This window comes from Perca flavescens, chromosome 15 (assembly GCF_004354835.1).
Source record: "Perca flavescens isolate YP-PL-M2 chromosome 15, PFLA_1.0, whole genome shotgun sequence".
NCBI classification, from domain to species: Eukaryota; Metazoa; Chordata; class Actinopteri; order Perciformes; family Percidae; genus Perca; species Perca flavescens.
The window spans coordinates 2,088,864-2,116,140 of record NC_041345.1 but is presented as its reverse complement, the minus strand read 5'-3'; the positions used below and the strand labels follow the sequence as shown (position 1 = coordinate 2,116,140).

Genomic DNA, 27,277 nt, shown 5'->3' with positions numbered 1-27,277 from the left:
AGTTCAATAAATGCAACATCTTTCCAAAAGTCAATGAGTCATCGTGTTAAATAATTGTGATTTCAATATGGAAGAAATTTAATCATGACTTTATCCATAACCCTTTATCCAGCCCTAGCTGAACAGGTGTACCTAATAAAGTGGCCGGTGAGTGTATATATCTAAAGTTAAAAATACTTTGGATGCAGAATGGCTCCTTTCACAGTTTCAGGATTGCAGCAGGTTGAGATGGAGCCAACGTTTTGTTATTATATACTACTATTGGGTAGTTTAATCTCTAATATTTTATCCTATTTCATAAACTGATTCAAAATGTATTCATGGCACCCTACAGAAAATGTTTTGCAGCACTGTACCCAGCATTATCCAGCAGGGGCTGCTGCAGTGCGTGAGTTACACACAACAGCAGCATTCGTCTCCACTGCTGTAATCCAGTTGATGTTTCACTCTTACCTTACGTTACTTTTCACTGAGCTGGCGCTTTTCTCTAAAGCGACTTCCAGTAAGTGCATTCAACCATAAAGGTACACATTCTCAAAATAGCAGGAATCACAAAGAAGTACATTAGCTCCAAGTAAGCCTACAAACAGTGTAGAGAAAAAAGATGCGGTGGAAGATAATTTACTTACTTTTTACTTTATTAATCCTGCAAGGGAAAGTACAATGTTTTCGATCTGTTGTTATTATACACCTTACACACAGGCCTGAAATGCACACCTATACATGCTCAGACACATAGGCGCCCGTTATATTTTCCTCTGTGGGCACACACGCCCTTTAATTAAAAAAAAAAAAAGTAGTAGTCAAAAATTGTTTCTATTTCAGAACCTTAGGAAATGGACAGCGGCCGACACAAACACACGCCTATTTACTCGATAATTAAGCCGTAAAATAGTCTTTCAACTCAGGACAGCACCACTTCTCACAGATACAGATAGGATTGGAGATGAGAAGTTTAACTGACACGTAACCGAGTTCAGCTTCGTGGGAAATTAAGAATCAATGTCACTGACATAACCAATCACACTATGACATACGCTCCACTCAGCACCAACTACAATGTTTAATTTTAAATGAATGTAGCCTACTGGTAGTCTGGCACACGTGGGTGCTCAGTATTTTCAATATTAGTATCGGGCCCTATGCTCAGACATGTCAGAGTGAGGGGGCTGCAGGTGTTGATGGAGAGGCGCCCCGAGCAGTTGGGGGTTCGTGCCTTGCTCAAGACCACCTTGGCAGTGCCCAGGAGGTGAACTGGGCACTCTCCAGCCGGTCCACCACCATACTTTGTGTGAATTTCCCCATTGTGGGATTAATAAAGGATTTTGAATCTTGAATCTTTGGTCGGTATAGGGACTTGAACCAGCGACCCAACTCACCTCCCTACAGACTGAGATACTGCCACACAAGATGTGTAGACTTCTAGACATAGGTGTATTTAGAAGAGGTAGATTTGGGTGTTTGGTGTTTGAAGCCCCAATTTCTTCTTACCCATAAATGTGTTTCCCAAAGATTTAAAAAAAAACACTATAGTGGACAGTACCATCCTAACCTCATAGCGCACTTCTCTTTTCTCTTTCTCTGTGAAATGAAGCTGCCTTCAAATACGGTTGGAACTGTCCAGATCTATAAACAATCTGACGGAAAACAGTAACTGTGAAATATAAAGTCTTCTTGTGCTACATTCGGGGGTTAAATTTGATTAAAAAAAACAGGATTATCCTGATCCCATCAGAAGGGTGGATTTAGTTGTGAATGTGTTGAGTTTTTTTTAAGTGAATGATTACAAAATCAATGTTTAGTGATGATATATAAATTTCTTCATATTTGAAGCATATATGAAGCATGTCACATCTAATGAGATATGGGCTATTGGATAGTATTGTCTTTGTTTTGTTATTTAACATTATAACAAAATAAGGAATGTAAAATGTTCTGTTCCTTAAAATTACAACAAACAATTTGTGGCCACCGGTATGTTGCCTACCTGTTGTTCTTTGCTAAGCCAGTAGGCTACACTGTTGGTTCCATTGAAGGCTCTGGTAAACAGGATTTGGTAATTCTGAAATTTGGTATTTGGATCACAGTGATTCAATCCAATGTTCCTTTAAAAAACTTGCATAAAATCAAGCTGGATCAGGTGATCCTGGACAGCAAAACATGGGATTTCCAAGAGAGAAATCCAGAGAGAGTTGTGTGGAGCTGATAGTCCTAATTAGCTTTGTAGAAACTCATTTCACAATGGCTTGAATGTAACGGACGTTCATTAATATCAAAAGGTTACGCACTAAAGCTTTCAATAAAACAACAGGGGTGTCGAGAAAAATGTGTTTTGTGCAGAAAAGGCACAAATTGTTACATAAAAATTCACTAGAATGCAGGAAAATAAGTGTTTGATGCCCAAACCTACGCCATTGCTTCCAGCTGTTCTGATGTCAATGGGGAGCAGGTTTCACCATTTAGGAGCCAGGACAACAGTCGGGATTTCGTTGAGTGACGAGGTGTCCCTAGCAGTGAAGGAGCAGCAAGTCGATTGGCCGATGCAGAGCGGTCTCTTTATGGATGGATGTGTTCTTTTGTATTCATAGAGGCTAAAAGTTACAGAGGTCTGATGACCCAGAAAGTCATTACTGTGACTTGATTTTCTTGCGCGAGCATGAGTGTGTGTGTAAACTCACAGGAGGGTCACATGTAACTCCAAGTGCTGTTTCCTTTGTATTTGGGCCAAGAAGAATCTGGAGCAAAGACTCAAACTGACAACAAACCACAACGGGATCTACTCTACACAGCTGGTGTGTGTACTATCTGTGTGTGCGTACTGTATGTGCAATATGTGTGTTTGTGTGTGGAGTGTGGTAGTTGCAGCCGTGGTGGTATATGAGTGAGTGAGATCGACATGGAGAAGATAACGTGTGAAGATGTAACTTTGAGGACAGGGACAGTTTTTTAAATAACGTATTATCACCATCTCCTGCTACAAAGTCAAGCCCACTTTTTACTGTACAAGGATTACTGCGTTTTTTCAGACTTGTTAAAGATAAAATCAGCAACAGAGGACACCTGCTGCAACTGAGCGCGCCCTCAGTATCTGACAGCATAAAGAATCACAGTGCAATGTCTCACTGACAGCCTAACTGTCTAATTTAACTCTGTTTTTGAAGCCTTTATATTACATGCAAGGCTCTGAATCTGCAGGGTTTCCCCTACATCAGTTGTTAAGCCCAGTGGCAAGTGTCTTTTTTTTTCAGGAGGGCATGTCTGGGGCCGGTCACCGACTGATGGCAGCATTAATGTAGAGCCCAATAGTTTCTGTGATAACAGAATCATGGACAGAATCGCTAAATTGAGAATTTGAAAAAGCTATAAGACAGATTCCATAGAGCCCTAGATTAAAGGTCCAGTGTGTAACGTGTTTTAGTGGTTCATTCTCTAAATCTGTGTTGCCCCGTTCACAAACTTGTCCTTTTTCATGAATATTTACCTCCACCAATCAAGTATTCCTTTCTGCTTGAAATTTAACATTTGCGTTTGCATGAACTGGGGAAGACGCTCCATATTCATGCTCCATCTTGAAATACGTTAGCTGGTAAGGGACATACAGGACATACTGCTCCACCTTTCACGTTTTCTCTGTCACGTGATAAACTCTCAGCTGCTGCTAATGTTGCTAATGCTGCTAACGCTGCTAATGGGTATCGTAGCTTCCCGGCCCCGGTGGCAAGTTTGAAGAAGGAAACATGGAGGACCAAACATATTCAAAATCCAAATTTCAGGCAAAGGAGTCTTCTTCTTCTTCACCCAGAAAAAGGAGATTGAAAATAGCAAGAGACCGGCTTTTTGAAGCGTGAAGGCTACCGTAGCCGTGATACCTACTTTGAACAGCGTGGTGCGAGTGAGTTGATATATGATCTCAACGCTAGATGGGAGAAATTCCCACACATTGGACCTTAAAGTCAGAGCTAAAAGCTAACAGGACATTTGCTAAAGCCCAAAATGGTCTCCTAAGCCCCTCCCTCCACAAGGGAGAATGAATGCATGTGCATGAGCAGTGACTGACGCACAGTTAGACACTTAAAAAAAAAATCTCCACTCTGGCCGGAGTTTTTAGAAAGACTCGTTTTCAGAGGAGAATTCTCCGTTTGCGTGTAAACGAAGGGAATAAACGAAGGGACATGTCTCCGTTTGTAAAAATAACCGTGGACGTGTAAACAGGGTCTAAGACAGGAGGGAAAACACAAGGCAGGAAGTAAAACAAAACATGACAAGGGAGAAAACACACTACAAAATAAAACAGGAAACTGAAGCATAAACATACACAAGGATTGAAAACAAGGTAACACGCAACAGAAAAACCCAAGAGACAAACAACAAGGAACAGAAAAAAACGACAACAGAAACTCACAACCGTCACGTGACAGTTGCAACAAAGTGCACAAATGCATTTCCAGAAATATACTATTACATATCTTTACTGAGAAGTCTTTTGTTTTCTGAAAGGCCATTGAAGGTCCATGACCTCACCAACAAAGTAAGTGATTGTGTGTGTGATTGTGTGAGCTTTTTGCATCTCTTTCAGGGAAACATGGCTTTAAAATTAGACAGCAGGGCCGTGGCGTGGCAAGCTGAACATTAGCGGCTAGTATCCTAGAAACACCCTCGGTTTCAGAGCTCTGCTGCAAAAAGGCCTGTGGCTTCACACCTCTTCATTTGCAATATGTTTACACACAGACACACGCTGACACTCTGTGCCCGTACACAGGGGTGTTTTGGGTGGGGTCGTGTTATGTGGCAGGATTCACACGTCCATGTCATGAATCAAGCATCACAAGCTTGCCACAGACCTCTGCACTTTGAATAGCTAATATCTTTAAACATGAACAACATTACACACACACACACACACACACACACACACACACACACACACACACACACACACACACACACATTTATGTTGTTGCCTATAACTGGTTTATGCTTAACAATCTAGCTACTATATGTAAGGACTTTGGCAATGGAAGCTAGTTAAAAAATGGTTTAAAGGTGAGGTTTATTGAATTTAGAAATGTCTTTTTTTTATATTTAGAACAATAGCCTACATACAACATGAACATGAATACAATATATCCTCTGCCGTGATGATGTTGGATCCTGTCATCGGCAACCAAACATTTGCGAACATTTGTATTTTGTCAATTGACCATTAAAGAAAGACATCTGGATCGAGGGAATAAAAGGCTTGCATCAGCCAAACTGCTTTCTGCCCCCCTCACAGCGAGGGAGAACTAATCACTTGACGAAATCCCGACTGTCCTGGCTCCCAAATGGTGGAACGAGCTCCCCATCGACATCAGGATGGCTGAAAGCCTACACATCTTCCACCGAAGGCTAAAAACACATCTATTCTGACTACACCTCGGAAGAGCTTATTTAAAGCTAATGTACTTGCACTTACTACTTGTTGTCTGGTGTTTTAACCTTCACAGTTGAAAGCACTTAATTGTAAGTCGCTTTGGATAAAAGCGTCATCTAAATGACATGTAATGTAATAATGTAATGTTATAACTTGTGGTTACTATTGATCGTAGATTGGTTATTTAAAAGTGGTGGGTTAGGGTAGGATGTCGTGCAAGTGACAATTCTAGTGGCGATTCTCTCTGATCAACCATTGGTCTGCAGGGTTTTAACTCCACCTTCTAGTATCGGCTCAGCTTGCTTAGAACCTGACCAAACTTTCTCCAATGGAAAACCCGAAAAAGGAAAGTTTTCCAAGCGAAGTGAGCCGTGCTGTTTCATTTAGTGGAAATGAGGCGTTACATTCAGACTAAAATATCTCAACAGTAGCCTAGCCTACTGGATAAATTGCCATGAATGCCTTTTACAGACACTCATGGTTGCCAAATGGTACTGACTTGGCGATCCCCTGACTTTTTTTCTGGTTAAATCTGTTTTTTGTTATTAAAGGGATATTTCAACATTGGAAAGATAAATATATCTTTAAATTGGGTCACTTATGTAGTAGAAATGTGAATATATTTTTGGAATTGGTGCCTTCTAGGCCGAGAAAAGCCAGAAAATGTGATTTTGGCTCATGTGGATGAAAGACACAAAATCCCAGAATACACTTGCTTCCTACCTGCCTACCGCTTACAGACAGACAGTGGTTCAACTCAAGTGTGTTTTATTGTCATTTCAACCATATACACGAAACAACGTTTCACCGTGGTGTTACACATTTAAAATATATAAAAACGACATTATATAAAAACAACATATGAAACAGGCTACATTTAGTGCACACACATTATATGCTCCGTAAAGTTCAGCTAACACATACTAGCATTAGCACTTTGTGGGCTAGTGGTTGGTGAGTATAAACACAGCTGTGAATTTGCATGTAATGTAGAAAGGTCGGCATTTAACATTCACAAACTACACCAGCAGTTAGTGAGTTGGATACAAGCAACCATTCCTGCACCAGTCCGTGTTAACACAGCCCACCTCCACTAGTCTTACCCGGTGACAGAGCAGCAGGACTGGTAGCTGGATAGTCCGGTACACTGTTGTCCAGCCATGTTTCCACAACACCAAAAACACAGCAGTCTCTGAACTTGCGTTGGGAGTTTCGCTGAAGTTGGATGTAGTCCAGTGTGTTGTCCAATGAGCGCACACTTGCAAGCAGGATTGATGGAACAGGTGGCCGGCTAGCGTTAGCTTTTCACCAGCTCTAACTCCTGCACCGCTGTCAAGGTCCCTTTCCCCGGCTAGTGGCATCGGGGGACACCGCAGGCTGAGGTGCTGGTCTCCATAGCAGGCTGAGGTGCTGGTCTCTGTAGTAGGCTGAGGTTCTGGTCTCCGTAGTAGGCTGAGGTGCTGGTCTCTGTAGCAGGCTGAGGTGCTGGTCTCTGTAGCAGGCTGAGGTGCTGGTCTCTGTAGCAGACCGAGGTGCTGGTCTCCATAGCAGGCTGAGGTGCTGGTCTCTGTAGTAGGTGCTGGTCTGAGGTTCTGGTCTCCGTAGTAGGCTGAGGTGCTGGTCTCTGTAGCAGGCTGAGGTGCTGGTCTCCAGGCTGAGATGCAGGCTGAGGTGCTGGTCTCCGTAGCAGGCTGAGGTGCTGGTCTCTGTAGCAGGCTGAGGTGCTGGTCTCTGTAGCAGGCTGAGGTGCTGGTCTCCGTAGCAGGCTGAGGGTGCTGGTCTGAGGTGTGGTCTCCGTAGCAGGCTGAGATGCTGGTCTCTGTAGCAGACTGAGGTGCTGGTCTCCTGAGGTGCAGGCTGAGATGCTGGTCTCTGTAGCAGGCTGAGATGCTGGTCTCTGTAGCAGGCTGAGATGCTGGTCTCTGTAGCAGACTGAGGTGCTGGTCTCCGTAGCAGGCTGAGATGCTGGTCTCTGTAGCAGGCTGAGATGCTGGTCTCTGTAGCAGACTGAGATGCTGGTCTCTGTAGCAGACTGAGGTGCTGGTCTCCGTAGTAGGCTGAGGTGCTGGTCTCTGTAGCAGGCTGAGGTGCTGGTCTCTGTAGCAGGCTGAGATGCTGGTCTCTGTAGCAGACTGAGGTGCTGGTCTCCGTAGCAGGATGAGGTGCTGGTCTCTGTAGCAGGCTGAGGTGCTGGTCTCCGTAGCAGGCTGAGGTGCTGGTCTCTGTAGCAGGCTGAGGTGCTGGTCTCTGTAGCAGGCTGAGGTGTGGTCTCCGTAGCAGGCTGAGGTGCTGGTCTCTGTAGCAGGCTGAGGTGCTGGTCTCTGTAGCAGGCTGAGGTGCTGGTCTCTGTAGCAGGCTGAGGTGCTGGTCTCTGTAGCAGGCTGAGGTGCTGGTCTCCATAGCAGGCTGAGGTGCTGGTCTCTGTAGCAGAAAGAGGTGCTGGTCTCCATAGCAGGCTGAGGTGCTGGTCTCTGTAGCAGGCTGAGGTGCTGGTCTCTGTAGCAGACTGAGGTGCTGGTCTCTGTAGCAGATTGAGGTGCTGGTCTCCTTAGAAGGGTGAGGTTCTGTCTCCGTAGCAGGCTGAGGTGCTGGTCTCTGTAGCAGACTGAGGTGCTGGTCTCTGTAGCAGGCTGAGGTGCTGGTCTCTGTAGCAGGCTGAGGTGCTGGTCTCTGTAGCAGGCTGAGGTGCTGGTCTCTATAGCAGGCTGAGGTGCTGGTCTCTGTAGCAGGCTGAGGTGCTGGTCTCTGTAGCAGGTTGAGGTGCTGGTCTCTGTAGCAGGCTGAGGTGCTGGTCTCTGTAGCAGACCGAGGTGCTGGTCTCCATAGCAGGCCGAGGTGCTGGTCTCTGTAGCAGGCTGAGGTGCTGGTCTCTGTAGCAGGCTGAGGTGCTGGTCTCTGTAGCAGGCTGAGGTGCTGGTCTCTGTAGCAGACCGAGGTGCTGGTCTCCATAGCAGGCTGAGGTGCTGGTCTCTGTAGCAGGCTGAGGTGCTGGTCTCTGTAGCAGACTGAGGTGCTGGTCTCTGTAGCAGATTGAGGTGCTGGTCTCTGTATCAGGCTGAGGTGCTGGTCTCTGTATCAGGCTGAGGTGCTGGTCTCTGTAGCAGGCTGAGGTGCTGGTCTCCGTAGCAGGCTGAGGTGCTGGTCTCCGTAGCAGGCTGAGGTGCTGGTCTCTGTAGCAGGCTGAGGTGCTGGTCTCTGTAGCAGGCTGAGGTGCTGGTCTCTGTAGCAGGCTGAGGTGCTGGTCTCTGTAGCAGGCTGAGGTGCTGGTCTCTGTAGCAGACTGAGGTGCTGGTCTCTGTAGCAGGCTGAGGTGCTGGTCTCTGTAGCAGGCTGAGGTGCTGGTCTCTGTAGCAGGCTGAGGTGCTGGTCTCTGTAGCAGACTGAGGTGCTGGTCTCCATAGCAGGCTGAGGTGCTGGTCTCTGTAGCAGACCGAGGTGCTGGTCTCCATAGCAGGCTGAGGTGCTGGTCTCCTTAGAAGGGTGAGGTTCTGTCTCCGTAGCAGGCTGAGGTGCTGGTCTCTGTAGCAGACTGAGGTGCTGGTCTCTGTAGCAGGCTGAGGTGCTGGTCTCTGTAGCAGACTGAGGTGCTGGTCTCTGTAGCAGGCTGAGGTGCTGGTCTCTGTAGCAGGCTGAGGTGCTGGTCTCTGTAGCAGGCTGAGGTGCTGGTCTCTGTAGCAGACTGAGGTGCTGGTCTCCATAGCAGGCTGAGGTGCTGGTCTCTGTAGCAGACCGAGGTGCTGGTCTCCATAGCAGGCTGAGGTGCTGGTCTCCTTAGAAGGGTGAGGTTCTGTCTCCGTAGCAGGCTGAGGTGCTGGTCTCTGTAGCAGACTGAGGTGCTGGTCTCTGTAGCAGGCTGAGGTGCTGGTCTCTGTAGCAGGCTGAGGTGCTGGTCTCTGTAGCAAGCTGAGGTGCTGGTCTCTGTAGCAGGCTGAGGTGCTGGTCTCCATAGCAGGCTGAGGTGCTGGTCTCTGTAGCAGACCGAGGTGCTGGTCTCCATAGCAGGCTGAGGTGCTGGTCTCTGTAGCAGGCTGAGGTGCTGGTCTCTGTAGCAGACTGAGGTGCTGGTCTCTGTAGCAGATTGAGGTGCTGGTCTCCTTAGAAGGGTGAGGTTCTGTCTCCGTAGCAGGCTGAGGTGCTGGTCTCTGTAGCAGACTGAGGTGCTGGTCTCTGTAGCAGGCTGAGGTGCTGGTCTCTGTAGCAGGCTGAGGTGCTGGTCTCTGTAGCAGGCTGAGGTGCTGGTCTCTATAGCAGGCTGAGGTGCTGGTCTCTGTAGCAGGCTGAGGTGCTGGTCTCTGTAGCAGGTTGAGGTGCTGGTCTCTGTAGCAGGCTGAGGTGCTGGTCTCTGTAGCAGACCGAGGTGCTGGTCTCCATAGCAGGCCGAGGTGCTGGTCTCTGTAGCAGGCTGAGGTGCTGGTCTCTGTAGCAGGCTGAGGTGCTGGTCTCTGTAGCAGGCTGAGGTGCTGGTCTCTGTAGCAGACCGAGGTGCTGGTCTCCATAGCAGGCTGAGGTGCTGGTCTCTGTAGCAGGCTGAGGTGCTGGTCTCTGTAGCAGACTGAGGTGCTGGTCTCTGTAGCAGATTGAGGTGCTGGTCTCTGTATCAGGCTGAGGTGCTGGTCTCTGTATCAGGCTGAGGTGCTGGTCTCTGTAGCAGGCTGAGGTGCTGGTCTCCGTAGCAGGCTGAGGTGCTGGTCTCCGTAGCAGGCTGAGGTGCTGGTCTCTGTAGCAGGCTGAGGTGCTGGTCTCTGTAGCAGGCTGAGGTGCTGGTCTCTGTAGCAGGCTGAGGTGCTGGTCTCTGTAGCAGACCGAGGTGCTGGTCTCCATAGCAGGCTGAGGTGCTGGTCTCTGTAGCAGGCTGAGGTGCTGGTCTCTGTAGCAGACCGAGGTGCTGGTCTCCATAGCAGGCTGAGGTGCTGGTCTCTGTAGCAGGCTGAGGTGCTGGTCTCTGTAGCAGACTGAGGTGCTGGTCTCTGTAGCAGATTGAGGTGCTGGTCTCCTTAGAAGGGTGAGGTTCTGTCTCCGTAGCAGGCTGAGGTGCTGGTCTCTGTAGCAGACTGAGGTGCTGGTCTCTGTAGCAGGCTGAGGTGCTGGTCTCTGTAGCAGGCTGAGGTGCTGGTCTCTGTAGCAGGCTGAGGTGCTGGTCTCTGTAGCAGACTGAGGTGCTGGTCTCTGTAGCAGATTGAGGTGCTGGTCTCTGTATCAGGCTGAGGTGCTGGTCTCTGTATCAGGCTGAGGTGCTGGTCTCTGTAGCAGGCTGAGGTGCTGGTCTCTGTAGCAGGCTGAGGTGCTGGTCTCTGTAGCAGACCGAGGTGCTGGTCTCTGTAGCAGGCTGAGGTGCTGGTCTCTGTAGCAGGCTGAGGTGCTGGTCTCTGTAGCAAGCTGAGGTGCTGGTCTCTGTAGCAGACTGAGGTGCTGGTCTCTGTAGCAGACTGAGGTGCTGGTCTCTGTAGCAGACTGAGGTGCTGGTCTCTGTAGCAGACTGAGGTGCTGGTCTCTGTAGCAGACTGAGGTGCTGGTCTCTGTAGCAGACTGAGTTGCTGGTCTCTGTAGCAGACTGAGGTGCTGGTCTCTGTAGCAGACTGAGGTGCTGGTCACAATCACAAGTGCTGGATGGAGCCCTGGTGCCGCTGCAAAATAGCCTCGAGAAGGAACTTGTTTTGGTGGAACATGTGGACATTCAAAAGTAGTTTTAGTCGTGCAACAGAAAACTCATATTGGACAGATAGTCTATCTAGCTGTCTGGATTTACCCTGCAGAGATCTGAGGAGCAGGTAACCATAGTCCTCACAAATCCACCGGAGGTTAGAACCCCAACATAAAGACAGAGAAAGGGGACGGGACATCCCGACGAGAATAGGGACATCTGGAGGAATTTCCGGCAGCACCTGAGCAATCCCGGGAAGTGGAACGTTGTGGATATACTCTAGGCTTGTGGTAATAGGTTTAGGCTCTCTCTCTCTCTCTACACCACCAATTCTGAAGACGTAGGCAGTGGCTGTCTTGGGTACCATGTCCCTTTGAGGTTCTCACACCCTCTTACCTCTCTGTAACCCTGAATCATGATTCAAATCTCAGAGAGTTGGCTGCGTGTGTGGGAGTGGGGATGCCCATCGGTTGACTGAATTTAAGAAGGTATCATCATCAATATCATTTCTTTCATGGTGTTGACACTTGTTTAGCAAGCATGGAACATATATATGCAAATGATTTATCTCCATAGACGCCGCCGGGGCTACATCCGAACACAAAATGCTTTTCCGAACCCCTTAGATTCAAAGATTCAAAGATTTGAATCTGTGAAGTTTTCAATCTGAAAGCGATTGATTGAAAAGAGTAGGATGATGTGATGAAGCCGTTACATAGAAAGAAGAAATACCTCAGCTGCATAATACTTGTTTCCTGTTCAGTGGGAGGAACACTTGACAGTGTTGTGGCTTCACTCTCAAACATGACCCTGTGATATAGTGTGATATTGAGAGCGGGTAGAGTCCACGTTTCCCATGGTGGCCATAAATATAAATATGTTATTTATACATCATGTACTGCAAAGCAATTCCTCTTTATTCGGTTATCCCCGCCTCTCATAAACTATATATTATTTATTTTTGTGAAGTCTAATTTTGAGTAAATTCTGACTCAACACATTAAGCACATTTAGCATTAAAATGTCACTAAGCTATCAGACATTTTTTCGTCTCCTTTCCCTCCCCTAACAAGGAAAAGAAAGTCCTGCACTGTGCGTAACCTTAGAGCAAAGGTTACACACAGTGCAGGACTTTCTTTTCTTTTTCATAGAACCTCTATGCCAACCAAAATGACAGAAAGTTGAAAAGTTGTGAGGAAATGAGTGGGTGGGGGCAAACTAGTGAGATATGAGAAGTTGTTGTCCGTGGGAAAGTGGCACAGCACTTCTGTAGTCGTGTCCTCTGAGTGAAACCTCTGTCAGCCACAGCAGAGACTCAGATAAACACCAAGAAGCTGAGACTTCGGCCTGACACCGAGGCTGCCTGACAATCTGATTCTTCTCTTTGTCATCATTGGCGGCAATTAATTTGATCTAAATGATGTAAATTAAAGTACTTTAAAACACCTACACTGTTTTCATGCGTGGCAAAAAAAAGTACATGAACGGGTACACAAATACCAGCCTTTGTTTGTAACTTGGCATCAACAATATATCTGATTTGACAAAAATCTCTTCTAACTAAATCATTATCTGTTCATTCTTCTCTTCAATCTCCACTGATTGTGTGTGTGTGTGTGTGTGTGTCTTTACTGCAAGAGCTTTGTTGTTGCCTAAGCCGTAGCAAAGGCATAATAGATAAACCCTAATATCTATTTATAGTTCACTGACATTAGCTAACTTTTGCCGCCCTAATACTACCCTGATACTAGTCATAACAGGCCTCCCCAAAACCACAGTGTATTGAATTAGTTATGGTTGTATTTTAATGCTAATGAAATAAACTGAAAAAAAATGAACATAGCCTGACTTTAATGTGTAAAATTGGCCTCTTTAAATTCAATTAAATTCAATTTTTTGAATTTTCTTTTTTTATCTCATCATCAGTTATCTCAAGACACTTAACAGATTCTACAGAGTAGGTCTAGACCACACTTTATAATTTACAAAGACCCAGCATTTCCAATAATTCCCCCGAGAGCAAGCATTTGGTGCAACAGACCCAGGCTCTTAGTAGACGGTGTCTGTCGCTGAGGGTTGGGGGTGTGATAAAAAGTGGCAATAACAGTCACAATAAAGATAATGGAACTATTAACTATTAACAAGCATTTCTGGGGCACAAGTGCACACAGATGGAAAGAGAGAGGAGAGAGGAGCTCAGTGTGTCTAAAACTATAACAGCATAATTAAGAACTGGTCCAAGGCAAACCTGAGCCAGTTCTATAAGGGTTGGTAGATTAATCTGACAACTATGAAGAGAAGCAGAGAAGCAGAGAAGAGAAGGGGTGCCGTATCTGCAGATATACACCCTCTCCCACTGGTTTTGGCGAACGCTGCAACTCCTCACTCCCTAACTCTGAGCTTTATCAAACAGGAGAGTTTTAAGTTTACTCTTAACTGTGAGGACAGTGTCTGCCTCCCAAACCCAGACTGAGAGCTGGTTCCACAGGAGAGGAGCCTGATAACTGAAGGCTCTGGCTCCTATTCTACTTGTAGAGACTGTAGGAACCACAAGTAACTCTGCATTTTGGGAGTCCAGTGCTCTTGTTGGACAATAAGGTACTATGAGCCCATTAAGATAGGATGGTGCTTGACCATTTAGAGCTTTGTAGGTCAGGAGAAGGATTTTAAATTCAATCCTGGATTTAAAGGAAGGAAGCCAATGCAGAGAAGCTAGTACAGGAGAAATATGATCTCTTTTCTTAGTTCTTGTCAGCACTCGTGCTGCAGCATTCTGGATCAGTTGTAGAGTCTTAAGGGACTTATTTGAGCAACCTGATTGTAAGGAATTACAGTAGTCCAGCCTTGAAGTAACGAATGCATGGACTAGTGTTTCTGCATCGTTTTGAGACAGGATGTACCTAATTTTGGCAATGTTACGTAGGTGAAAAAAAATGCTTTAAAAATTTGTTTTAACTGGGCGTTAACGGATATATATATACATAAAGAGATAAGTTTGTAAGACAAACCTTTAATTTAACCCCTTAAGAAAAAGAACATTTTGTTTCTTCCTTTAAAAGTTACACAGACTTACTTTAATGTGTAAAATTGGCCTCTTTAAAGAGATATGTATGTAAGACACCAGTTTACTGTTGTTTGGATTACAGATTAAAAGCAAAAGTGAAAAGAATGAACATGCTAGTATTTGTTTCATTTGTGTTCATACTTAAAATTAACCTTGCGACTAACCATATAGTTACAGTTTTTGCCTATTGCTTACATACTTTTTGCAGAATTTGGCTCATTATGTCAAAACTCTGAAGCTGTGGTTATACTGTGTTTAAGGTATGCTACAAGAAGTTTAGGTTTTAAGGCTTTGGTCTAAGCATTTGTTTTTAGTGTGTAAGCAATGGGCAAAAACTGTAATATAGTTAGTGTTGGAAATAGTTGTGAAAAGAGATGACATTTGGTGTAAGGTTGGATGGCAGCTGACAGCTTTCCTCTACTCTTACACTTACACACTATATATTTTTATAGGAGGATTTCCTAAATGTTATGATTTAAAAAAAAAAGGAAATATAGTAAATCCAAAGTAGTATTTATTGATGTATATATTTAACACATCAGGTAAGTGAAATTGCACATACACCACATTCCTCACATGCATAGTCAAAGTTTGACTATGCGTGGTACTTGGTAAGCTAAGTGAACATCAGAAACAAAGCAATAGGAAAATTAACTTTCGACTAAAGTTGTTCTCCCTTCTCACCCTCCCCCTCCTCCTCCCTGAGTTTCAGGTTCCTAGAAAGGCAGTTTTCTACCACCATCAGGGGAACAAGAAGCCCCTGAACCCCCAAAACAAATGAGGCAGAAACCCACCGAACCCACCAGCCCGTCTCAGCTCCCTGCACTACTCTCGTCTGCTCTCCCTGACAGACCCTGGGAGAAGGTTGCAAGCCCCCCACCACATCAACCACAGTGCTCCAACGTGCCTCTCTTCATGCACATCAAGGCAAACTCAGCTCCATTTATTTTATGCTGCTGAGACCAGGAGTCAAATGAGATGTTTGCAAAAATACAGCCAGATTGAGAAATGCTTTGGTTTCAGTTCATATGTGGCCTGTGATGATTTGATTTCAATCTGAGGTCAGATTCACATAACTTGACAATAGATATGTATATGCAAAATATTTAAGATTTTAAGAATGAATGAATGATTAGTTTTATTCAAAAATAAATTAACAAAAAACTTAAAATGAAAGACACAAAGTATTTCACTTTAAGTAAGTAAGTAAGTAAAGTTTATTTCTATAGCACATTTAAAAACAGCTTGCGCTGACCAAAGTGCTGTACATAGCGCATTAGCCACAGGGTAATAAAATAAAATAAGAAAAATAAAACACGTACAAATCAGTGATTTAGGCTAAAAAGTACATTGAAAGACAAACACTTAATTACAAACATAGCAGGATAAGACAATTAAGATGCCAGGAAGGCCAATGTAAAAAGACGAGTTTTGAGCCTGGCTTTGAATATCACAATTGAAGGGGCATTTCTGATGTCAGGTGGCAGTCGGTTCCACAGCTGAGGACCAGCAACAGAAAAGGCTCGGTCACCTTTTTGCTTAAGCCGGGACCGTGGGACATGGAGGAGGCCTTTGCTGGAGGATCTGAGGGACCTGGGGGCTGCTTGAAGATGAATAATATCAGCTATGTAGCTGGGGGCCAGGGCGTGAAGCGCTTTAAAATCATCAATAGTATTTTAAATTGTATCCTAGACTGAACTGGAAGCGAGTGCAAGGAGGCTAGGACAGGTGTAATGTGTTCACGCTTTTTTGTATTCGTGAGCAGCCTAGCCGCTGCATTTTGGACCATATGAAGCCGAGCCACCAGAATCAGAGGGACACCAAAGTAGAGAGAGTTACAATAGTCTAAGCGGGAGGTTATGAAGGCATGGATGACTTTATCCAGATCATTGTATGACAGAACAGACATGAGTTTAGAAATTATTCTTAGTTGGTAAAAACTGGACTTTACAACAGAAGATATTTGTTTCTCCAGGTTAAGATGGGAGTCTAAATAACACCCAAGTTATGTGCATGGGATTTAACATAGGGGGCAAGGTGACCAAGGTCGGCAGGGATGGCAGTTTTGGATTTTGAAGGACCAAAGACAATAACTTTGGTTTTGTTATCATTTAACTGAAGGAAATTGTTAGCAATCAAGATTTTAATTTCTTTCCAACAGTCTAAAAGAGGCTGCATGGAGTTGCTGGATTTAAGTGGGATGTACAGTTGGGAGTCATCTACATAGAAATGGAATGAGATATTACATTTTCTGATGATGTTACCTAAGGGGAGCATATAATGGCTGAAGAGTACTGGACCCAGAATGGATCCCTGAGGGACACCATAAGACACAGGGGCAAGGGATGAGGAGTACTGGCCTATGGATATTGAGAAAGATCTTTGGTGGAGGTAGGAGTGAAACCAGCTTAGAGCTGTACCCTTAATGCCAACTCACTGTTCGAGACGCTCTAATAGTGTACCATGGTCTACAGTGTCAAATGCAGCGCTAAGATCCAACAAGACCAGAATGCCATTATCACCTGAGTCAAGAGTGAGCAAGAGGTAATTTGTCACCTTTAACAGGGCTGTCTCAGTGCTGTGGCGGGTTTTGAACCCAGATTGAAATGGCTCTAGGATCTCTTTTAAGAAAAAGAAAGAATAAGCAAAATAAATAAATGCTCTTGTTCGAAAAGAAGTAGGAAGAAGCTAAATACTTTTCGGGTCCTATACCCTTTTGGAAATGTCCGTACCCTTATCAACGTCTTTTCAATCTATTGTTTTTCAATAAACAACCATACAAAGTACATACAAAGTACATACAAAGTACAAAACATCATCAAAATTCCAAAAACATTTGCAGATCAATTAAGCGATCAAGTTCCTATTCCATAATTTTCTTAATTAAATCATTTCTTCATGTACCATCCTTAAGCTACAGTCCATCAGGTATATTTATCAAGCACAATTCACTTTTAAATAGATCAGAGCAAAACTGAAACAAGTTAATACAATATTATGGAAGCCTTTATTGTCACTATATTACAGTGAATACCACGAAATTGCGAGTGCTTAAAAGAAAACGATATTGCATACATCCATATATAACATAAAAACAATAATTCATTCAATCTGTTATCATGAGTAAAGATAACAGATTTTTATGATTGTTGAAGCAAGGGTGTTTTGGTATTGTATTGTCCAAAAATGGTAGCTTTATAAGCTAGTCAGATTTTTTTCAATTAGGGATTTGTGTATTTGATGACATTATTCTACTGCAGTCCAGCGTCTCAAAGGGTTGTATTATTCAGAAAGGTTTATTAGGTTTCATCTTTTATTAGAATAGTGTCACTAGCACAACTAATTTACTGAAACATTCACACACTCGAACAGTGACGACCAGTTTCAATTTATTACATTTTTATACGGTATATTTTTTTTTATGCCTGTCAATCAGGAAACGTGTGGGGTCGCCTCATATGACTTGTAGCAATAGCGCGGAATTGAAATAAAAGTCATCTAGAGTTTATACGATGTGGAATCCTTGGTACTTTTTCTGAGTGAACTTGAAAGGAATAGCCTGCATCTTACCATCCCAACAAGACCCATTTGGTTATAAACTAGTGTTTCAGACTGTGAGAGCAAACAGAGAAACAGCCAAAGCTACATACTGCATTGGATCATGGCCCCAACCCCGGAGGGTTTGCGAAGTAGAATAGTCACGTCATCTGCATATAGATTGATTCTGTGTCGTTTGTTTAACCTAGCTTTGCTGTTGATGATTATGACTATATCAATACTGTATATGTAGCAAAATGGAGATTGTGAAGATTATATAATCCATCATTTGGCAACCTGGATTTATTTAGTCATTTGGTTAGACCTGGACACATTCAAGTCACTCATCACAACATACATATTTAGATTATAGCCTTCAACCTATAATAGTTTCACATTTCATCTACTGTTAGTTACTGGTTTTATTGTTTCCCTTACTTTTAATATGCCTGTTTTTATGTGTTGTTTTTTTTGCTTCACTCTTCATTAGCTGCTGCTAATGCTATGTTATGGTAAATATGTTCAGGGGGCGATGCCTCCTATGTTGTTAGGAAGGATAAGGAGGAACTTTGCAAATTGTATTGACAAACCACATGCAGCATGATGACTCAGTACGTCTCTTTAACACTTCTTTCTTTTGCTGTGATGGTCAAACTTTATACATTTTTCTTAAATGATTAAACTGCAATCAGCCCTTTTCATGTATTAAATATTACAAATATTGTAATACATATGTACAGTAAATATTTGCAATTTTAGTTTTTATTATTTTATTATTTTCATTATGGATTTGTAAATTATATATTACTTTTAATGGCTTGCAAATTATGTGCCAGATAACTACAAATAACTTTGTAATTATGTTAATGTTAATGGTTACTTTATCATTAATTAAGAGCTTATAAATTACTTAAAAAGGTAATTATTGTAAAGTGTTACCCTGAAATCTTACTCCAAATCTGCCTTCTTTCCAAGCTGTGACTATAAATAAAATATCTTCTCAATGTCTTTCTAACACAAAGGTTACTCAGACTATAGTTCACCGCTTGAGATAAAGTTGGTAAAGAAAGACAAAATCTAACATCTGTCCACTCACATAAGGAAATGTGTGGGATGATGGGTAACACACACACACACACACACACACACACACACACACACACACACACACACACACTGTAATGTGTAATTGCCACTTCAATAGTAAAAGGTCCACATGTTCACATGAGAACGATAAGATATTCAAACTTTCCAAAGGATGTTCGGTGTGTTTATGAGTCAACCCACTTCAACAGTCATTAAAGTGGTAAATACAGTACTTGTCTTAATCTGTATTGGTCTTACAGTAAATAAGGTTTCATCTTGACTTTTTGTGTCACCCCAATTCTATTCACACTGGATCCCAATCCTGAAGGGTACTAAACCTTCAGCAACAGAGCAACATCTCTGTTTTTATAGACTTTGCCTGTATAAGACTAAGTGTAGCATAAGAGGTAACACCTCTAAAAGTGATTAAAACAAGGAGGATATTTTGAGATATTAATTTTTAAATAATGTTCTTTTTTAATTATCTTGTAATTTCAATTAATTTGGCAGCATTTTTTTCTGTCCCTCCAATGCCTAAAGTCCCACAATCCTCAGCCTTGTTTCAAAATCAAATAAAATCTCTTTGTGTCATGTCATCAGTTGATGGGTGTGAGAAAGAGAAAAGAGGACGTTGCCAGCAAACGAGGACACACAAGAATCACTCAACATTCAGCTGTGCAATACAGAGGTAAGTTGGAATCTTATTGTTATAATATCAATATATTCATACGAATGTATTCATTTTTTAGACATTTTCTTATGCACCTGCACAACATGGAAAATTAAATCTACCGGCACGCTTCAACGTCTTCTTTGCAACTTCAAGGCTGTGACTTGTGAGGGATATTATTTATAGATTTACATGATCAGGTTACTACATTTTTATCTTTATTACAGAGGCTCATATAAAATCTCGGTGGATATTTACTGGCAAAAAAAAGTTGGGGAAAATGACTTTACTAGTCTGCTGCGTGCTTCTATGCTATCTTTAGTTTTTCCTTCAGGCTTTGCTCTTTCATGTTTACCGTATGATCAGATATCAAAAATTAACCAATGCAGTTTTGAGATATTATTTGCCCCACATCTCATGATAAATTAATAAATTTAACAAATTGCAAATACACTTTATTTATATGTTTAATGTGGAAAGATAATATTCCCAATTTTAAAATCATTCTGCTGTTCTAAATGTCTACAAAAGGGTACATGCTGCTGAAATGGAAGTATAAAAAATGAACCATAGTGTCAGTTTAGAAGTCGTCAGACAACACCACAGCCGGGTTATCCTTCAGTGAAAACCCTGAAACTTTTATGCAGGTGGGTGGGCTATATTTGCTAAGAAAACCTCAAGCTTTGGCATTGTAACCGAACATGTACCAGCAGGTGTGCGACATCTGATTAAGTGAGGCTCTAAAAGGGACATGAAAGAGCTGATTCCTGCAGGTTTATTCTGCAGGATTTTTTTTAACCTAGTCTCCCATCAACTCCCTCAGTCAGCACTCAGTCTGCCATGCCGCGGTCATTCCTCGTCAAGAGTAAAAGGACTCATGTACTCGGCTCATCTAAGGACTTCTATAGACGACATTCCCAGGCCCAAACAGACGCCCACCAGCCTGTGCAGCATGCGATGGGACAGGACAGGAGGTGTCCAGAAGATGTTGTGCAGCCTTTGTACCCCATGTTAGGGGCCAAAGAGCGTCTGGCTGAAGCCTGCTCAACGTGGGAGGGGATGGCAGTCCAGTCTCATTCTGCCGCTACAAATGAGCTTTGGCCTTCAGGTACCCAACACTTTCTTTAGCAGTAATTTTTTTTACAAAATTGTTACAGTATGTGCTGTTTAGATGCCACGTGAGAGTGTTGTTGATCTCGGTCATAACTGAGCAGAGATGGGGACTCGAGTTTGAGACTCGGACTCAAGTTTGACACTGAAGTCGCACACGCTGTGACTTTAGACTTTGAAATTCAATTAAATTAAATTTTATTTCAGCCAGGTCTCACGGCAGTTCGTGTAAATGTGACGTTATTTGAATCTATTGATACGTGTTCACGGAGACGTTTTTGTCGGTTTTTACGTGGCGGACAACACGAAAATGTTAAGTAATGTATTTCAATGGGAAGCATATTTTGTGGCCACAGCACGAAAATGGTAGGGAGTAATATAAAAAGCTGAAAATCTGCGTAGGGAGGTTGGTCGGGGTGGTGGATGGCGTCCCTGCTTTGCCGTTTTGTCCCGCGTGTTACTGTGGCGCGTCTCCCGGCGTCCTATCCCAGAGAAAATAACGTGACATTTACACGTAAAAAATGAGAAAAACGTCTCCGTGAACACGTATCAACAGATTAAGAATAACGTGGACATTTACACGAACTGCCGTGAGACCGGGTTGTTTATTTATAGTATCAAATCATAACAAGAGTTATCTCGAGACACTTTACAGATAGAGTAGGTCTAGACCACACTCTATAATTTACAAAGCCCCAACAATTCCAACAATTACAGTAATTCCCTCAAGAGCAAGCAGTGCGACAGTGGCGAGGAAAAACTCCCTCTTGGGAAGAAACCTCGGACAGACCCAGGCTCTTGGTAGGCGGTGTCTGACGGGCCGGTTGGGGATATGATGAACAGTGGCAATAATAGTCACATTAATAATGGAACAGTGACTTCAAATGGTAGTTGTAGTAGTTCATGTCATATCAGGGCACTGCAGGGCGTTACAGGATGTAGCGTGGTCCAGCAGAGCATGGATGGACTTGACTTAAGACTCGTCTTCAAAAGACTTCAGACTCAACTCGGACTCAGGATGCAGAACACGTGAACAATCTATTTTTAGGAAAGGTCTGATTAGCTGAACCTTCCCCTCACTGCGTGACTTACAACCTACCTACGTAACATGTAACGTATTCGCTGCGCGTGGCCACACGTGAGAGAGGACAACAAACATGTAGACCACACCGGCAGTTGCTATGTCATTCTTCAAAAGCTTTGTCTTTAAAACATTACCCAATATGACTTGGACTCTTGCTCAAAGACTTGAGACTTGACTTGGACTCTAGCTCAGAGACTTGAGATTTGAGTTGGACTCTAGCTCAGAGACTAGAGCAGTGGTTCCCAACCTTTTTTCCTTGGCGCCCCCCCCTACTCATGTCTAAGAAAAGCTGAGCCCCCCCCCCCCCCCACCCAAAACCTAAGTTGAGGTAACTCTCGAGATAGAGCCTCTCTTTCTTTTTTGATACAGAGGAGTTATCAGCACTGTTTCTCCGGCATGTTTCATTCATAAGATTGTGATGCCGTGGCGGCAGGAAAAATGAGGATACAACAAAATATATAGTTTTCATACAGACTTTTGTATACATTAGATATTCTAGTGTATTATAATTTGTTTAACATGTGCAAAACATTTTTTTTTACCTCAACCTCAAACCAGATAAAGACTCGCGCCCCCCCTGTGATCTTTGCCGCCCCCCCTGGGGGTGCCCGGACCCCAGGTTGGGAACCACTGGACTAGAGCATCTCTGTAATTGAGACAATAGGCTCGTCAAAGATGAGCAAGGTCTGCGCAGAATCGGTCACCGGGCGATCGCCGCCCAATGCATGCCGGTTAGATTTGTGTCCGACTTGATCCCGATTTGCTCTGACGTCATGCACACGTGGGCAACAATAACCTCACAAAATCAAGGCGGCCGCAGTTTTTAGAGCCAGGCGCCGCAGTTGCTCTCCACCTACTGCAAGACCCAGGCGGACCCAGGGGCATGCTGGGAAATGCATGCTGATCTAACAGCTGATTGGTTCAGAGTCGACTGACATGATGAATTTTTATTGCTTTTGAATTGGAGGGATTTTAACTGCTATTTGTCTGATTTAAAGGCTTATTCTGTACAGAACACATGTTGTGTGGCTGCTAGTTACGTTTAGAAGTCAGAGAGACTAAATCTGTTCAGATTACATATAATCTACAGTCTGTTAATTAAAATCAGCAACAGATCGCATGTAGAGAATTTTGACAGCTACTCATAATAAAATCAACTGGAGACTGTGTACAAGCTGATTTATTGGTCTGATTTTATTAAATCGGAATCGGACCAAAGTGTTTCTGTCACTTCCTGTTCAGCCTGAAGACTGCTGGAATCATAGACAGTGTATATATATAGGCTGGAATCGGCTGGAAACTGTCCGACTTGACAGCGGATTTTTGTCACTGCCCCCGGCTGCTGCTACCTGCTCTCGTCCACCTTACAGGCGAGGTGCAGTTCATCTCCAACGAGCCTATTAGTTTAGAACAAAGCCTCAACATACAGGATTAATCTTTGTACACTCAAGGCCAGAGAATGCTAACCAAAATACCCCTAAACATTCTCAACCATTCTCTGTAAACTAAAGACATTCCCATCATTATCTTTTCATAATCTAACAAAAGCCCCTGTGGAGAACAGAGACGCTCCTCTGCCGTTCTCGCCTTGGACGGCGGACAAACACCCGGCATCTGAAAGAGAGAGACACCTGGAGCGACTGGTCTTCATGTTAGTCAACCACACATCGCACACTGACCTCAAATCCCCTGTCAGCGAGTGCCCGCTCTGTGAAAAGGTAGGAAGCCTCTGCATAGTGAAAAGCCTCTGCTGTTATAATAAAAGAGGAAACCAGAGTGAATAACGATAAAAGTAACTGCCACGACACAGAAGCTGTCAACATGTCAGAGGGTGACACAGCAGAGTGGTTCAGGGTGTTAAACACAATGTGTAAGAGCAGTCTGTGCTGGTTTATAGGAGTAGGATGTTGCAAACAAAGCTGTCATTTTAAAAAGATAACTGGTCTGCACACTTCTGCCAGAGGAATGCACAGTGAAAACTATGGAGCAAAAATAGTGCAAATTGTATTAATGTCCTGCCACTAAATTCAACTTATTACCACTAGTTTTACTCTTATTGTTGTAATTTATAATAAATAAACCTCAATTATATGAAATTATACCAAAAGTTTGAGTTAAAAAAAATCTAAAATTATGAATTACTTCGACAAATAGTTACAATTTAGTTTATAATCACAGACTGTCAAAGTTTAGTCTTGATACTGTTTAGAAACCATGTCATTGTTTTTTCAAATGATATCAAAATTGAATAAAACATCTAAAATTCAATGAAAGAAGTGAACTGATCCACAATTTTTATCTACGAAGAGCGTTGTATGGAACCATCTGTGTTATTTTTGGGCAATTTGATTTAAAGAATCCCAAAAATGGGTCAAATTTTCCCAGAGGACAACATGAGGGTTAAAAGAAAGTCTCTAAACCGAATTGAAACATTTGTGATCATTGTGTCGATCATCCTGGTACTTTTACATGCGGCAGTTGAACTGTTTTGGCTTCTTGCGCCACTGAGCAACTCTCATAGGAATGAACAGGGCCCTGACTCCAAACCTGTATCCAGTTCTCTTCACACATCCATGATCCCAACATAATAATCAGTAAGTTCCAGGAGTGCTGGCTAGGGCGGGGTATCATTAAAAAAATATTGGATACCGCTACCGATAACAATACTGTGACTTTGATACCGGTTGAAACCGGTTCAACAATACTTTTTCAACACCAATTTTTTAATCTTTCACAGATTCTCACTCCCATCGTGTTAAATACGAAGGCTTGGTCAGGTGCCTTTGGCATTGTTATTGACGACAAAAGTCTCCTTTAGCGTCTGAAGCGATCTAAACGAGCTTTATCCAAATGCGCTTGGTCGGGACTATTGGCGTCACTTTTGATGCAGTTATGTTAAGGAAAAGGTCGTCGGGGGGCTTACATTTACATGACACGTGGGAAGAACGGGACGGTTGGGTTTAGGTAAAGAAGAACAGGACAGTTGAGTTTAGGTAAAGAAGAACGGGACAGTTGGGTTTAGGTAAAGAAGAACGGGACAGTTGGGTTTAGGTAAAGAAGAACGGGACAGTTGGGTTTAGGTAAAGAAGAACGGGACAGTTGGGTTTAGGTAAAGAAGAACGGGACAGTTGGGTTTAGGTAAAGAAGAACGGGACAGTTGGGTTTAGATAAAGAAGAACGGGACAGTTGGGTTTAGGTAAAGAAGAACGGGACAGTTGGGTTTAGGTAAAGAAGAACGGGACAGTTGGGTTTAGATAAAGAAGAACGGGACAGTTGGGTTTAGGTAAAGAAGAACGGGACAGTTGGGTTTAGATAAAGAAGAACGGGACAGTTGGGTTTAGGTAAAGAAGAACGGGACAGTTGGGTTCAGATAAAGAAGAATGGGACAGTTGGGTTTAGGTAAAGAAGAACGGGACAGTTGGGTTTAGATAAAGAAGAACGGACAGTTGGGTTTAGGTAAAGAAGAACGGGACAGTTGGGTTTAGGTAAAGAAGAACGGGACAGTTGGGTTTAGATAAAGAACGGGACAGTTGGGTTTAGGTAAAGAAGAACGGGACAGTTGGGTTTAGGTAAAGAAGAACGGGACAGTTGGGTTTAGGTAAAGAAGAACGGGACAGTTGAGTTTAGGTAAAGAAGAACGGGACAGTTGGGTTTAGGTAAAGAAGAACGGGACAGTTGAGTTTAGGTAAAGAAGAACGGACAGTTGGGTTTAGGTAAAGAAGAACGGGACAGTTGGGTTTAGGTAAAGAAGAACGGGACAGTTGGGTTTAGGTAAAGAAGAACAGGACAGTTGGGTTTAGGTAAAGAAGAACGGGACAGTTGGGTTTAGATAAAGAACGGGACAGTTGGGTTTAGGTAAAGAAGAACGGGACAGTTGGGTTTAGGTAAAGAAGAACGGGACAGTTGGGTTTAGGTAAAGAAGAACGGGACAGTTGAGTTTAGGTAAAGAAGAACGGGACAGTTGGGTTTAGATAAAAGAAGAACGGGACAGTTGGGTTTAGGTAAAGAAGAACGGGACAGTTGGGTTTAGGTAAAGAAGAACGGGACAGTTGGGTTTAGGTAAAGAAGAACGGGACAGTTGGGTTTAGGTAAAGAAGAACGGGACAGTTGGGTTTAGGTAAAGAAGAACGGGACAGTTGGGTTTAGATAAAGAAGAACGGGACAGTTGGGTTTAGGTAAAGAAGAACGGGACAGTTGGGTTTAGGTAAAGAAGAACGGGACAGTTGGGTTTAGATAAAGAAGAACGGGACAGTTGGGTTTAGGTAAAGAAGAACAGGACAGTTGGGTTTAGATAAAGAAGAACGGGACAGTTGGGTTTAGGTAAAGAAGAACGGGACAGTTGGGTTCAGATAAAGAAGAATGGGACAGTTGGGTTTAGGTAAAGAAGAACGGGACAGTTGGGTTTAGATAAAGAAGAACGGGACAGTTGGGTTTAGGTAAAGAAGAACGGGACAGTTGGGTTTAGGTAAAAAGAAGAACGGGACAGTTGGGTTTAGATAAAGAAGAACGACAGTTGGGTTTAGGTAAAGAAGAACGGGACAGTTGAGTTTAGGTAAAGAAGAACGGACAGTTGGGTTTAGATAAAGAAGAAGGACAGTTGGGTTTAGATAAAGAAGAACGGGACAGTTGGGTTTAGGTAAAGAAGAACGGGACAGTTGGGTTTAGGTAAAGAAGAACGGGACAGTTGGGTTTAGGTAAAGAAGAACGGGACAGTTGAGTTTAGGTAAAGAAGAACGAACGGGACAGTTGGGTTTAGGTAAAGAAGAACGGGACAGTTGGGTTTAGGTAAAGAAGAACAGGACAGTTGGGTTTAGGTAAAGAAGAACAGGACAGTTGGGTTTAGGTAAAGAAGAACAGGACAGTTGGGTTTAGGTAAAGAAGAACAGGACAGTTGGGTTTAGGTAAAGAAGAACAGGACAGTTGGGTTTAGGTAAAGAAGAACGGGACAGTTGGGTTTAGGTAAAGAAGAACAGGACAGTTGGGTTTAGGTAAAGAAGAACAGGACAGTTGAGTTTAGGTAAAGAAGAACGGGACAGTTGGGTTTAGGTAAAGAAGAACGGGACAGTTGGGTTTAGATAAAGAAGAACGGGACAGTTGGGTTTAGGTAAAGAAGAACAGGACAGTTGGGTTTAGGTAAAGAAGAACAGGACAGTTGAGTTTAGGTAAAGAAGAACGGGACAGTTGGGTTTAGATAAAGAAGAACGGGACAGTTGGGTTTAGGTAAAGAAGAACGGGACAGTTGGGTTTAGGTAGAGAAGAACGACAGACAGTTGAAGAACGTTTAGGTAAAGAACGGGACAGTTGGGTTTAGGTAAAGAAGAACGGGACAGTTGGGTTTAGGTAAAGAAGAACGGACAGTTGAGTTTAGGTAAAGAAGAACAGGACAGTTGGGTTTAGATAAAGAAGAACGGACAGTTGGGTTTAGGTAAAGAAGAACAGGACAGTTGGGTTTAGATAAAGAAGAACGGACAGTTGGGTTTAGATAAAGAAGAACGGGACAGTTGGGTTTAGGTAAAGAAGAACGGGACAGTTGGGTTTAGGTAAAGAAGAACGGGACAGTTGGGTTTAGGTAAAGAAGAACGAAGTTGGGTTTAGGGAAAGAAGAACAGGACAGTTGGGTTTAGGTAAAGAAGAACGACAGTTGGGTTTAGGTAAAGAAGAACGGACAGTTG

The 27,277-nt window shown here is 43.4% G+C and overlaps 1 protein-coding gene across 1 annotated transcript in view; it reads left to right on the top strand.

Moving 5' to 3' along the window:
- Positions 1-20,404: 20,404 nt before the first annotated feature.
- Positions 20,405-27,277, top strand: part of LOC114569268 (zinc finger protein 239) — a 19,572-nt gene continuing 12,699 nt past the window's right edge. The window contains exons 1-2 of the mRNA XM_028599087.1: positions 20,405-20,519; positions 23,154-23,323. Coding sequence (XP_028454888.1) covers positions 20,420-20,519; positions 23,154-23,323 — 270 coding nt within the window. The 5' untranslated portion in view covers positions 20,405-20,419. The remainder of the gene's footprint in view (positions 20,520-23,153; positions 23,324-27,277) is intronic.